This window comes from Pseudorasbora parva, chromosome 4, assembly GCF_024679245.1.
Source record: "Pseudorasbora parva isolate DD20220531a chromosome 4, ASM2467924v1, whole genome shotgun sequence".
In the NCBI taxonomy this organism is placed as follows: Eukaryota; Metazoa; Chordata; class Actinopteri; order Cypriniformes; family Gobionidae; genus Pseudorasbora; species Pseudorasbora parva.
Window position 1 is genome coordinate 58,482,055 of NC_090175.1, and position 14,681 is coordinate 58,496,735.

The 14,681-nt window shown below is 40.0% G+C and overlaps 2 protein-coding genes across 2 annotated transcripts in view; both read left to right on the forward strand.

Annotated features, from left to right (window-relative positions):
- Positions 1-6,189: 6,189 nt before the first annotated feature.
- Positions 6,190-13,733, forward strand: f10 (coagulation factor X). The gene is made up of 8 exons (XM_067442349.1): positions 6,190-6,347; positions 6,492-6,652; positions 8,066-8,090; positions 8,170-8,283; positions 9,623-9,754; positions 10,203-10,468; positions 10,858-10,975; positions 11,597-13,733. The coding sequence occupies exons 1-8, from the start codon at positions 6,287-6,289 to the stop codon at positions 12,214-12,216; spliced, it is 1,497 nt and encodes a 498-aa protein (XP_067298450.1). The 5' UTR covers positions 6,190-6,286; the 3' UTR covers positions 12,217-13,733.
- A 269-nt stretch (positions 13,734-14,002) lies between these two features.
- The window catches only part of prozb (protein Z, vitamin K-dependent plasma glycoprotein b), a 14,341-nt gene continuing 13,662 nt past the window's right edge, over positions 14,003-14,681 (forward strand). Inside the window, exon 1 of the mRNA XM_067442350.1 lies at positions 14,003-14,248. Within this exon, the coding sequence (XP_067298451.1) occupies positions 14,173-14,248 (76 nt within the window). The 5' untranslated portion in view covers positions 14,003-14,172. The remainder of the gene's footprint in view (positions 14,249-14,681) is intronic.

The following is a 14,681-nucleotide window of genomic DNA, read 5'->3' on the forward strand; positions in this document are numbered from 1 at the left end:
TTACTCGCTTTAGATTACTCGCTTTAGATTACTCGCTTTAGATTACTCGCTTTAGATTACTGGCGTTAGATTACTCACTTTAGATTACTCATGTTAGATTACTCGCGTTAGATTACTCGCTTTAGATTACTCGGGTTAGATTACTCGCTTTAGATTACTCACTTTAGATTACTCGCTTTAGATTACTCGCGTTAGATTACTCGCTTTAGATTACTCGCGTTAGATTACTCGCGTTAGATTACTCGCGTTAGATTACTCGCTTTAGATTACTCGCGTTAGATTACTCGCTTTAGATTACTCGGGTTAGATTACTGGCGTTAGATTACTCGCGTTAGATTACTCACTTTAGATTACTCGGGTTAGATTACTGGCGTTAGATTACTCGCTTTAGATTACTCGCGTTAGATTACTCGCTTTAGATTACTCGGGTTAGATTACTGGCGTTAGATTACTCGCTTTAGATTACTCGGGTTAGATTACTGGCGTTAGATTACTCGCGTTAGATTACTCACTTTAGATTACTCGGGTTAGATTACTCGCTTTAGATTACTAGCTTTAGATTACTCGCGTTAGATTACTCGCTTTAGATTACTCGCTTTAGATTACTGGCGTTAGTTTACTCGCTTTAGATTACTCGGGTTAGATTACTCGCTTTAGATTACTCACTTTAGATTACTCGCTTTAGATTACTCGCGTTAGATTACTCGCTTTAGATTACTCGCGTTAGATTACTCGCTTTAGATTACTCGCGTTAGATTACTCGCTTTAGATTACTCGCGTTAGATTACTCGCTTTAGATTACTCGCGTTAGATTACTCGCTTTAGATTACTCGCGTTAGATTACTCGCGTTTGATTACTCGCTTTAGATTACTCGCGTTAGATTACTCGCTTTAGATTACTCACGTTAGATTACTCGCTTTAGATTACTCGCGTTAGATTACTCGCGTTAGATTACTCGCTTTAGATTACTCGCGTTAGATTACTCGCTTTAGATTACTCGCGTTAGATTACTCGCGTTAGATTACTCGCTTTAGATTACTCGCTTTAGATTACTCGCGTTAGATTACTCGCTTTAGATTACTCGGGTTAGATTACTGGCGTTAGATTACTCGCGTTAGATTACTCACTTTAGATTACTCGGGTTAGATTACTGGCGTTAGATTTCTGGCGTTAGATTACTCGCTTTAGATTACTCGCTTTAGATTACTCGCGTTAGATTACTCACTTTAGATTACTCATGTTAGATTACTCGCTTTAGATTACTCGCGTTAGATTACTCGCGTTAGATTACTCGCTTTAGATTACTCGCTTTAGATTACTCGCGTTAGATTACTCGCTTTAGATTACTCGCGTTAGATTACTCGCGTTAGATTACTCGCGTTAGATTACTCGCTTTAGATTACTCGCGTTAGATTACTCGCTTTAGATTACTCGCGTTAGATTACTCGCTTTAGATTACTCGCGTTAGATTACTCGCTTTAGATTACTCGCGTTAGATTACTCGCGTTAGATTACTCGCGTTAGATTACTCGCTTTAGATTACTCGCGTTAGATTACTCGCTTTAGATTACTCGGGTTAGATTACTGGCGTTAGATTACTCGCGTTAGATTACTCACTTTAGATTACTCGGGTTAGATTACTGGCGTTAGATTACTCGCTTTAGATTACTCGCGTTAGATTACTCGCTTTAGATTACTCGGGTTAGATTACTGGCGTTAGATTACTCGCTTTAGATTACTCGCGTTAGATTACTCGCTTTAGATTACTCGGGTTAGATTACTGGCGTTAGATTACTCGCTTTAGATTACTCGGGTTAGATTACTGGCGTTAGATTACTCGCGTTAGATTACTCACTTTAGATTACTCGGGTTAGATTACTCGCTTTAGATTACTCGCTTTAGATTACTCGCTTTAGATTACTCGCGTTAGATTACTCGCTTTAGATTACTCGCTTTAGATTACTGGCGTTAGATTACTCGCTTTAGATTACTCGGGATAGATTACTCGCGTTAGATTACTCGCGTTAGATTACTCGCGTTAGATTACTCGGGTTAGATTACTGGCGTTAGATTACTCACTTTAGATTACTCGCTTTAGATTACTCGCGTTAGATTACTCGCTTTAGATTACTCGCGTTAGATTACTCGCTTTAGATTACTCGCGTTAGATTACTCGCTTTAGATTACTTGGGTTAGATTACTCGCTTTAGATTACTCGCTTTAGATTACTCGCGTTAGATTACTCGCTTTAGATTACTCGCTTTAGATTACTCGCGTTAGATTACTCGCGTTAGATTACTCGCTTTAGATTACTCGCTTTAGATTACTCGCGTTAGATTACTCGCGTTAGATTACTCGCTTTAGATTACTCGCGTTAGATTACTCGCGTTAGATTACTCGCTTTAGATTACTCGCTTTAGATTACTCGCTTTAGATTACTCGGGTTAGATTACTCGCGTTAGATTACTCGCTTTAGATTACTCGCGTTAGATTACTCGCTTTAGATTACTCGCGTTAGATTACTCGCGTTAGATTACTCGCGTTAGATTACTCGCTTTAGATTACTCGCTTTAGATTACTCGCGTTAGATTACTCGCTTTAGATTACTCGCGTTAGATTACTCGCGTTAGATTACTCGCTTTAGATTACTCGCTTTAGATTACTCGCTTTAGATTACTCGCGTTAGATTACTCGCTTTAGATTACTCGTGTTAGATTACTCGCGTTAGATTACTCGCGTTAGACTACTCGCTTTAGACTACTCGCGTTAGATTACTCGCTTTAGATTACTCGCGTTAGATTACTCGCTTTAGATTTCTCGCGTTAGATTACTCGCTTTAGATTACTCGCTTTAGATTACTGGTGTTAGATTACTGGCGTTAGATTACTGGCATTAGATTACTCGCTTTAGATTACTCGCTTTAGATTACTGGCGTTAGATTACTGGCGTTAAATTACTGGCGTTAGATTACTCGCTTTAGATTTTTCGCTTTAGATTACTCGCTTTAGATTACTGGCGTTAGATTACTCGCTTTAGATTACTCGCGTTAGATTACTCGCTTTAGATTACTCGCGTTAGATTACTCGCGTTGGATTACTCGCATTAGATTACTCGCTTTAGATTACTCGCATTAGATTACTCGCTTTAGATTACTCGCGTTAGATTACTCGCGTTAGATTACTCGCTTTAGATTGCTCGCTTTAGATTACTCGCTTTAGATTACTCGCATTAGATTACTCGCTTTAGATTACTCGCATTAGATTACTCGCTTTAGATTACTCGCGTTAGATTACTCGCTTTAGATTACTCGCGTTAGATTACTCGCTTTAGATTACTCGCGTTAGATTACTCGCTTTAGATTACTCGCATTAGATTACTCGCGTTAGATTACTCGCGTTAGATTACTCGCTTTAGATTACTCGCATTAGATTACTCGCATTAGATTACTCGCTTTAGATTACTCGCTTTAGATTACTCGCGTTAGATTACTCGCTTTAGATTACTCGCATTAGATTACTCGCTTTAGATTACTGGCGTTAGATTACTCGGGTTAGATTACTCGCTTTAGATTACTCGCGTTAGATTACTCGCTTTAGATTACTCGCTTTAGATTACTCGCTTTAGATTACTCACTTTAGATTACTCACTTTAGATTACTCGCGTTAGATTACTCGCTTTAGATTACTCGCGTTAGATTACTCGCTTTAGATTACTCGCTTTAGATTACTCGCTTTAGATTACTCACTTTAGATTACTCACTTTAGATTACTCGCGTTAGATTACTCGCTTTAGATTACTCGCTTTAGATTACTCGCGTTAGATTACTCGCGTTAGATTACTCGCTTTAGATTACTCGCGTTAGATTACTCACTTTAGATTACTCACTTTAGATTACTCGGGTTAGATTACTCGCTTTAGATTACTCGCGTTAGATTACTCGCTTTAGATTACTCGCTTTAGATTACTCGCATTAGATTACTCGCTTTAGATTACTCGCGTTAGATTACTGGCGTTAGATTACTGGCGTTAGATTACTCGCTTTAGATTACTCGCTTTAGATTACTCGCTTTAGATTACTGGCGTTAGATAACTCGCGTTAGATTACTCGCTTTAGATTACTCGCTTTAGATTACTCACTTTAGATTACTCGCTTTAGATTACTCGCTTTAGATTACTCGCTTTAGATTACTCACGTTAGATTACTGGCGTTAGATTACTCGCTTTAGATTACTCGCTTTAGATTACTCGCTTTAGATTACTGGCGTTAGATAACTCGCGTTAGATTACTCGCTTTAGATTACTCGCTTTAGATAACTCGCGTTAGATTACTCACTTTAGATTACTCGCTTTAGATTACTTGTGTTAGATTACTCGCTTTAGATTACTTGCGTTAGATTACTCGCGTTAGATTACTTGCGTTAGATTACTCACTTTAGATTACTTGCGTTAGATTACTCACTTTAGATTACTCGCTTTAGATTACTCGCTTTAGATTACTTGCATTAGATTACTCGCTTTAGATTACTTGCGTTAGATTACTCACTTTAGATTACTCGCGTTAGATTACTCACTTTAGATTACTCGCTTTAGATTACTCGCTTTAGATTACTCACTTTAGATTACTCGCTTTAGATTACTTGCGTTAGATTACTCGCTTTAGATTACTTGCGTTAGATTACTCGCTTTAGATTACTTGTGTTAGATTACTCGCGTTAGATTACTCGCGTTAGATTACTTGCGTTAGATTACTCACTTTAGATTACTTGCGTTAGATTACTCGCTTTAGATTACTCGCTTTAGATTACTCGCTTTAGATTACTCGCTTTAGATTACTCGCGTTAGATTACTCGCGTTAGATTACTCGCTTTAGATTACTCGCTTTAGATTACTCACTTTAGATTACTCGCTTTAGATTACTCACTTTAGATTACTCGCTTTAGATTACTTGCGTTAGATTACTCGCTTTAGATTACTTGCGTTAGATTACTCGCTTTAGATTACTTGTGTTAGATTACTCGCGTTAGATTACTCGCGTTAGATTACTCGCTTTAGATTACTCGCGTTAGATTACTCGCTTTAGATTACTCGGGTTAGATTACTCGGGTTAGATTACTCGCGTTAGATTACTTGCGTTAGATTACTCACTTTAGATTACTTGCGTTAGATTACTCGCTTTAGATTACTTGCGTTAGATTACTCGCTTTAGATTACTTGTGTTAGATTACTCGCGTTAGATTACTCGCGTTAGATTACTCGCTTTAGATTACTCGCGTTAGATTACTCGCTTTAGATTACTCGCGTTAGATTACTCGGGTTAGATTACTCGCGTTAGATTACTTGCGTTAGATTACTCACTTTAGATTACTTGCGTTAGATTACTCGCTTTAGATTACTCGCTTTAGATTACTCGCTTTAGATTACTCGCTTTAGATTACTCGCTTTAGATTACTCGCGTTAGATTACTCGCGTTAGATTACTCGCTTTAGATTACTCGCTTTAGATTACTCGCTTTAGATTACTTGCGTTAGATTACTCGCTTTAGATTACTTGCGTTAGATTACTCGCGTTAGATTACTCGCTTTAGATTACTCGCGTTAGATTACTCACTTTAGATTACTCGCTTTAGATTACTTGCGTTAGATTACTCGCTTTAGATTACTTGCGTTAGATTACTTGCGTTAGATTACTCACTTTAGATTACTTGCGTTAGATTACTCGCTTTAGATTACTCGCGTTAGATTACTCGCGTTAGATTACTCGCTTTAGATTACTCGCGTTAGATTACTCGCGTTAGATTACTCGCGTTAGATTACTCGCGTTAGATTACTCGCTTTAGATTACTCGCGTTAGATTACTCGCGTTAGATTACTCGCTTTAGATTACTTGCGTTAGATTACTCGCTTTAGATTACTTGCGTTAGATTACTCGCTTTAGATTACTCGCGTTAGATTACTCGCTTTAGATTACTCGCGTTAGATTACTCACGTTAGATTACTCTCACACACACACACTCTCTCACACACACACAAACTTTATCTCTCTCACACACACACACTCTCACATACACACACAGTTTATCTGTCTCTCACACACACACAAACTCTCTCTCTCTCTCTCTCTCTCTCTCTCTCTCTCTCTCTCTCTCTCACACACACACGCACACACACACACACAGTTTCTCCTCCCCCTGTTCCTCTGGCTCTCCCTCCCAGTGCTGAGTTCATTGACCTTCTGTCTGTTCTCCAAACGATCCTCCAAAAGGAAAGAGAAAGGCCGCCGTTGATCATGTCTTGGGTGTTCTGGAGCTTTCTGTGCTTGTTTATCTCGCAGTGTTTGTGCTCAGAAGGTGAGTGTGGAGTTCAATCTCAGACTGATGGCCTGCTCTTCAAGGCCCAGTCCATGTTTTAACTTTGGTCAGTTTCACAACCCTCGGCTGCTATCAGTGTCTGGTGTGTATGAGCGTGTATCAGAGTGCCATGTGTTCCTCCAGTCTTCCTCCGGCCTCGAGATGCCAGTCAGATCCTGAGCCGCCGCCGGAGAGCTAACAGCTTGTTCGAGGAGATGAAGAAGGGCAATATGGAGCGCGAATGCGTCGAGGAGCGCTGCAGCTACGAGGAGGCCAGAGAAATCTTCGAGGACGTTAAAAAGACGGTCCGTGGTTTGTGTGTTCAGTTCATTTCCTTGTTTTTCATCGGAAACTTCCAAGAAATCATATTTCACTCCATTAGGCCCCAAACCCCATCGGACACGATTCCCTCGGCATTCACATCCTCGAGATAATCAACTGTTAAATATTTCAAAATAGCAAATATTACAAGTTTTTTACAGACGCTAGGACACATTTCTCAATACTTAGGTCACTTTTGCAAAACTCTTCTGAGTAGACTCTTACACTGCAAAAAAATGCTCTTCTTCCTCAGTATTTTTGTCTTGTTTCTAGTCCAAACATCTAATCATTCTTACATTAAGAAACATTTACTAGACAAGTACAAATTATTGTCTTGTTTTGAGGAAAATAACTCAAAATGAAGAGAGTTTTTGCTTAAAATAAGATAAATAATCTGCCAATGGGGTGAGAAAAATAATCTTGTTTTCTGTTTGAATTAAGATTATTTTTCTCACCCCATTGGCAGATTATTAGAGTTATTTTCCCCAAAACAAGACAATTACTTTTGCTTGTCTAGTAAATACTTCTTGTTTTAAGAATTCTTACATGTTTGGACTAGAAACAAGACAAAAATACTGAGTAAGAAGAGCATTTTTTTGCAGTGTGTAGCTCGCCCTCAGGGAGGCCTAGACTAACTGTGTGGACGCCTCAACAGAGAAATGGAGGACAGGACTCGATCCTTCCAGAAGCCTTCATAAAGCCCATACTCAGCAGCCCATCAAGCTGAGCATCCTGGCAGCAAGGGCCCGCTAGCGATCCAATCTAGTTTGTCACTGAGGCCAGAGCCAGGAACTTCCTTTCCAGGGAGGCCCAGAGGGGCCTATTAAACTAAACAGCACTTTAGGCCAGCTAACCGTGCATCACTGAGCCTTGGCCGCCCATGACCCTGTGGCCGGTTCTCCACTGGTCCTTCCTTGGAGCACTTTTGATAGATACTGACCACTGCAGACCGGGAACAGCCCACAAGAGCTGCAGTTTTGGAGATGCTCTGACCCAGTCGTCTAGCCGTCACAATCTGGCCAAACTCGCTCAAATCCTTACGCTTGCCCATTTCTCCTGCTTCACACACATCAACTCTGAGGACGAAATGTTCACTTGCTGCCTAATATATCCCACCCACTAACAGGAGATCAAGAGATCAGTGTTATTCCTGTCATAATGTTATGCCTGATCGGTGTATATTAAGCTTAAGTATTGTGGGTTTAAACAGATAATTGAGGATCTTTGTAAACATCTAAGAAATGCATTTTTTAAAGTGTTTTTTGGTTGTGGGGCGCAGTTTGCGCCGGTTCTGTAGAATGGCCCATAAAAGCCGTTCAATGTAGCAATAAACGAGTGTGAAACGCCAATGAATGCGTGCATTAGATGAGCTTCATCTGTTCTTCTCTCTCTCCCAGGAGGAGTTCTGGCACGTGTATGCCGGTGAGTAACGATCCTCCACTTCTGTTAGGCTGTAATGGTGAAGTAAGTCTTGATCTTAAGGGTTGTGTGTGTTCTGCAGATGGAGACGCGTGTCTGTCTCATCCGTGTCTCAATGGAGGAGCGTGTAAAGATACCGTCGGGCCTTACACTTGCTACTGCCAGCAAGGGTTTAAAGGCTACAACTGCGAGATCGGTAAGGAGCCGCAGGATGCTCAGAATTCACAAGGGATGCAAAAAATACAGTTACAAACAGTCCACGGTTCAACACACACCTCGGTTTTTAACCACGGTTTCGGTTCGGTTCGTTTTTTGCTATTCTATTCTTAAGCGAAAGAGAAAGTTGCAATACTCTTTCTTTATTTTACTAAGACTTGAAAATCCTTACATAAACTTACAACTTTACTTAAAAAACCCATGTACACATTCCTAGTGTATTGTATAATATAAAATAAATATATATAAAGATTTACAGTGGCAGCTCAGAGATGTACAGTAGCATTTAAGTATGAAATTGAATGAATAAATGTAGGCTAAAATTAAAAGTCTTCAATATACATTGATTAAAAGCTACTGAATGAAAGGGTTTTTATTATTCAAGAGCAGTGAGTGATTTTCTCTGTCTTTTGTTGTTTTATTAACATCATTTTAGAGGTGAACTGTCCCTTTAAGGACAAGTGTTCACTATAATATCTCTTATACAGACACACGACTTTACTTTCACTTTAGACATAACCCACTATGTTTATCTGTGCTTTACTGGAGTATTATTTTTTCTGTAATCTTCTGACTTTAACTTCACTCCATCTGAAAGACAAATATCGTCCTCTTTACTCCACTACATTTCTATCAAGGTCCTCGAAGTGGAAAGTCGTTTCTGTCGCAGCTCTGAAAGTCAGTGATGATTTTTTTCTTCTTTAAAAGGTGTTTGGGTTTTTTCAGAAAGCCTTTCAGGAATCACTCTTGTAGAGTCTCGTGAAGTTCAATGATTTCACAGCATTTATTAAACACTGATTTATAGTTTAGAGCAAAATGGAAGAAGACGGATGTCCAAATGCTCATTTAGTGGAGGATTCACATAAACAAAGTTGATTCTGTCTTCAGTGAAGGTGAACAGTGTGAGAATATCAGATGTGTATCAGTGTATTGGATCCGTGCATTCGGCCTTAAAGTGACAGCAGCTTTGTAACTTTTCTACAAGTATTTAAATGAGTTTAAGTTAGTCGTCTGCTAGTGTGTCAGATGGAGCGTCACTGACTGGCTTAAACCATGATGGCATAATGTGCATTTAGACAACTATAATACAATAATGCGGCGACATAAAGAAGGACATTTACTTTTGATACTGAAGTACTTCTGAAAACAAATACTTCTGTACTTTTACTCCAGTAATGAAGTTGTGTAGTTTGTCCACGCCTGTTGAACCGTGAATGCCGTTACGAACGGTTCAATGTTCTATTGAGAATTGTGGCATCCCTATTACACACACACACACACACACACCATCTGAACATGTGGCGTTCATCTTTCCACAGCTATTCCGAAGCTCTGCGAGAGTGAAAACGGCGGCTGCGATCACTTCTGCAGGGTGAAGGAGACTAACGTCGCCTGTTTGTGCGCTAAAGGCTACGAGTTGGACGAAAACGGGAAGTCGTGCCACTCTTCTGGTAAATAAAGACTGGCCCGGATGGAGATTTGGTCCCTTTGGTCGCCTTTGGCTTGGCTTATTGAATAAATAATCTTATTTCTGATTGGGACAGAAACAAGAAACAAGATTATTTTTCTCACCCCATTGGCAGATCATTTAGCCTGTTTTAAGCAAAAACTCTCTTCATTTAGATTTATTTTTAAGAAAACAAGGAAAAATATATTTTTACTGATCTAGTAAATGCATCTTGATTTAAGAATTTGTAGATATTTAGACTGGAAACAAGACAAAAATACTGAGTAAGAAGAGCATTATTTGCAGTGTGCTGAACACTGAAGCTGCTTTGAAACGATCACTAATGTGAAAGCGCTTTATAAATACACTCGGCTTGAGTTGATGATGTTCTGATGCGAGCGAGACGTTTCTCTGCCGATTATCTTCCAGCTCAAATGCCTCTTGTGTTTTAGATCCTTACAAATGCGGCGCCATTCATCCCCAGAAGACCAGGAGCATCTTCTTGGAACTTCCAGAAGTCAGCCAGACTGAGATTGAAGAGGAGAAGCCTGCCAAGACCGCCGTAAACGCCACGAATCCGCCGGCCAATGAGACGGACAGCATATTCGGCCTCCCGGAAAACATCGTGGATGAGGAGCCGGTGCTGCCGGAAAAAACTGAAGGAGACACGAGGATTGTCAACGGAGTCGAATGTCCTCCTGGACACTGTCCGTGGCAGGTACAGACACACACACACACACACACACACACACACACACACACACACACACACACACACACACACACACACACACACACACACACACACACACACACACAGTTGATTGAACGTTCTATTTTAAGATAAAGAAAACTTTTTTTTTTTTTAGCTACACTGCAAAAAAATGTATTTCTTACTTGACGTTGATCTAAGGATGTTTTTTTTTTAATGTTGTTTGGCACCGCCAGGCATCGTAAGGCGGAGCCAGAGCGAATAGCATTTGCCAACTAGGCACACTATTTGCCCTTGGTGTGAACAGACACTCGTTTAATGAATTTCTATGTAAAGCACTTTGAATTGCCATTGTGTATGAAATGTGCTGTATAAATAACCTTGCCTTCTCTCAGGCTCTTCTCATTAATGAAAACGACATTGGGTTCTGCGGCGGAACCATCCTGAACCAGCACTTCATCCTGTCGGCCGCTCACTGCATGAATCAGTCGCTCTCCACCAGGGTCATTCTGGGTACGCCTTCTAGAGCAACTCTCCCTAAACTTCAACATTTGTGGCAAAACTGAGCCGGGCTCATGCACATTATCAGACATTTGAGATCCTCCCTTCAGACCCATTAGAGTAAATCTTGCTCGACATGACAAACTTCTTTTTTCCACTATTTTCTGGCGTTTAGTGGGAGCAGCCCAAACTGTCTGCAGGTGCTAGAGCTCACAGGGCCGGAGTTACACACTTTCAAAACGGATTTATAAAAAACGTTTGTTTTTTTCAAGCGCCTTGTTTATTTTATTTTATTTATTTATTACTTTTTTGGGGGGCAACCTATACTTACATGTTTGTCACTTTTATGTAACTTTAAAGTGTTTCCTGTAAAATGACACAAACTAAATTAAAAAATAATCGTAAAACAAGATTATTTTTCTCACCCCATTGGCAGATTATTTATCTTATTTTGAGCAAAAACTCTCTTAAATTTGAGCTTTTTTTTTACAAAACAAGACAATAATTTTGACTTGTCTAGTAAATGTTTCTTAATGTTTGAATTTTTAGATATTTAGAAACAAGACAAAAATACTGAGTAAGAAATGCCTTTTTTGCCGTGCGGTTTTCATTAGTGTTTGTGTCTTCCGTCAGGTGAGTATAACACGCTGGTCAAAGAGGGCAATGAGGTCATTCACGACGTGGACCAGATCCTGATCCACAAGAACTACATTTCGGACACCTACCATAACGACATCGCCCTCATTAAGCTCAGCCGGCCAATCACATTCACCCCCTTCATCATCCCCGCCTGCCTGCCTGAGTCTGTATTCGCGGAGCAAGTGTTGATGCGTCAGGAGGAGGGCATGGTGAGCGGCTTCGGCCGCGTGAGGGAAGGAGGCCTTCAGTCCACCGTGCTCCAGAAGCTGATGGTGCCGTATGTGGACCGGGCCAAATGCATGGAGTCCAGCAAGTTCAAAATCACCCCCCGCATGTTCTGTGCCGGATACGATCAGGAGGAGAAGGACGCGTGTCAGGGAGACAGCGGCGGACCCCATGTGACGCGCTTTAAGGACACCTGGTTCGTCACCGGGGTGGTGAGCTGGGGCGAAGGATGCGCTCGCAAGGGCAAGTACGGCGTCTACACGCAGGTCTCCAAGTACATCACGTGGATCCACAACGCCATGGCCAAAGTCATGCCACAGATGGAAGCTTCCGGACAGCCCAAAGCCAAGCGAGAGCTGCCTCGGAAGACGCCGGTACGGAGAGTCTGACGACACGAGAATCAACAACGATGCTGTCGTAATTCATGATGATTTATCAGTGACGGATCCCAGCTAACAAAAAACATTATTTCTGGATGTTCCCTGAAGCTAAACAGGGGAACGCTCCATATTATAAGGGAACCGAAAAGGGGAATGTTCCATTTTATAAGGGAACCAAAAAGGGGAACTTTCCATTTTATAAGGGAACCGAAAAGGGGAATGTTCCATTTTATAAGGGAACCAAAAAGGGGAATGTTCCATTTTATAAGGGAACCAAAAAGGGAACATTCCATATTATAAGGGAACCAAAAAAGGGAACATTCCATTTTATAAGGGAACCGAAGAGGGAACCAAAAAAGGGAACATTCCATTTTATAAGGGAACCAAAAAGGGAACCAAAAAAGGGTACATTCCATTTTATAAGGGAACCGAAGAGGGAACCAAAAAAGGGAACATTCATTTTATAAGGGAACCAAAAAGGGAACCAAAAAAGGGAAGATTCCATTTCATAAGGGAACCGAAAAGGGAAGATTCCATTTTATAAGGGAACCGAAGAGGGAACCAAAAAAGGGAACATTCCATTTTATAAGGGAACCAAAAAGGGAACGTTCCATATTATAAGGGAACCCAAAAAGGGAACATTCCATTTTATAAGGGAACCAAAAAAGGGAACATTCCATTTTATAAGGGAACCAAAAAGGGAACGTTCCATATTATAAGGGAACCAAAAAGGGAACCAAAAAAGGGTACATTCCATTTTATAAGGGAACCGAAGAGGGAACCAAAAAAGGGAACATTCATTTTATAAGGGAACCGAAAAGGGAACCAAAAAAGGGAACATTCCATTTTATAAGGGAACCAAAAAGGGAACGTTCCATATTATAAGGGAACCCAAAAAGGGAACATTCCATTTTATAAGGGAACCAAAAAAGGGAACATTCCATTTTATAAGGGAACCAAAAAGGGAACGTTCCATATTATAAGGGAACCGAAGAGGGAACCAAAAAAGGGAACATTCCATTTTTTAAGGGAACCGAAAAGGGAAGATTCCATTTTATAAGGGAACCGAAAAGGGAACGTTCCATTTTATAATTTTGGAAACATTACTTTACTTTTGAAAGTTCTCTGAATATTCTGAAACAAATTGGTAACATTTCAAATGTTTATTTGAGAGCATTATTAAAGAGCACATAACTCTGAACAAACGTTCTATTAATGTTCCTGGAAGAACGTTTGTTCCTAACTTCGCCAGAACGTTCTGAGAATGTTCCCTATTAGCTGGGATTCTTCAGAAAAGTATTTTTGTCTTCATAATCTTTCACACGAATGTAACTTACTGTTGATAATATAATGCAATGCCAGTTATTTCTAGTTAAATCTCGTTGCATTATGGGGTAAAAAGATCTGCTGTTTCCTGATGAGATTTACAGTTTTAATAAAGACGACACTGTTGATTTGATGAGCGCTCATGTTCTTATCATATGAAGCCGAGTGTGTTGAAATAAAGTTGCCAACTCAACTCGTTATATTTTGTTTCTTTTTGACTGTTTTTTGAGTTGTGCCTGCTTCCCAAAAGATGAGATAACTTTTATCATCAATTCAAATACATTGAACAAATCAGCTGGATAAAGACATTAATTTGAGTGTGTGTGGAGGCTCTGGATGTGTTGACAAACACACGGATGAAGAGTTCAAAGGTCATGTTGACAGACTAGAGTCCAGACACACAGAGCTGAGCACACACAAACACGGCAGCCAACATTTACCATAAAGACGAAATGGAAACACATGACCAAGATTGACCCCGTCAGCGCCGCATCATATCCTGTTAATGCGGTACACACGTATCCCGGAGAAGACGCTCTTTGGAGAATTATTGACCGTATTGATTGTGGGCGGAGCTACAGTGGAGCGGCTGATGATCAATAACGGACAGGCTTCAGGAGCTTCTGCCGATTGATCGTGATGGAATCATTGATATATCGTCTGCTGTTCTTCACGCTGATCGTTCATCAAGTGTCGTCCGGCGATCAGCACTCGGGTGAGAGATCATCGATCATCGCTCCAAATAACGTTTTAACGTTTGGTTACGAAAGCGCATCAAACGTCCAGGTTTTAAAAACGCTTGCTTAGGCAAACATCAGGGAAACGTTCCATTTTATCATTTGACAAACATTACGAAACGTTCAGAAAAACACGTTCCATGAACAATGTATAAATAATGTTCTCTGCACAAAAAAAAAGCTTTTCTTCCTTAGTATTTTTGTCTTGTTTGTAGTCAAAATATCTAAATATTCTTAAATCAAGATTATTTTTCTCACCCCATTGGCAGATTATTTATCTTATTTTAAGCAAAAACTCTCTTCATTTGGAGTTATTTTTTCCCAAAACAAGACAATAGTTTTTTACTTGTCTAGTAATTTTTTCTTAATGTAAGAATGTTTTGATATTTGGACAAAAAACAAGACAAAAAT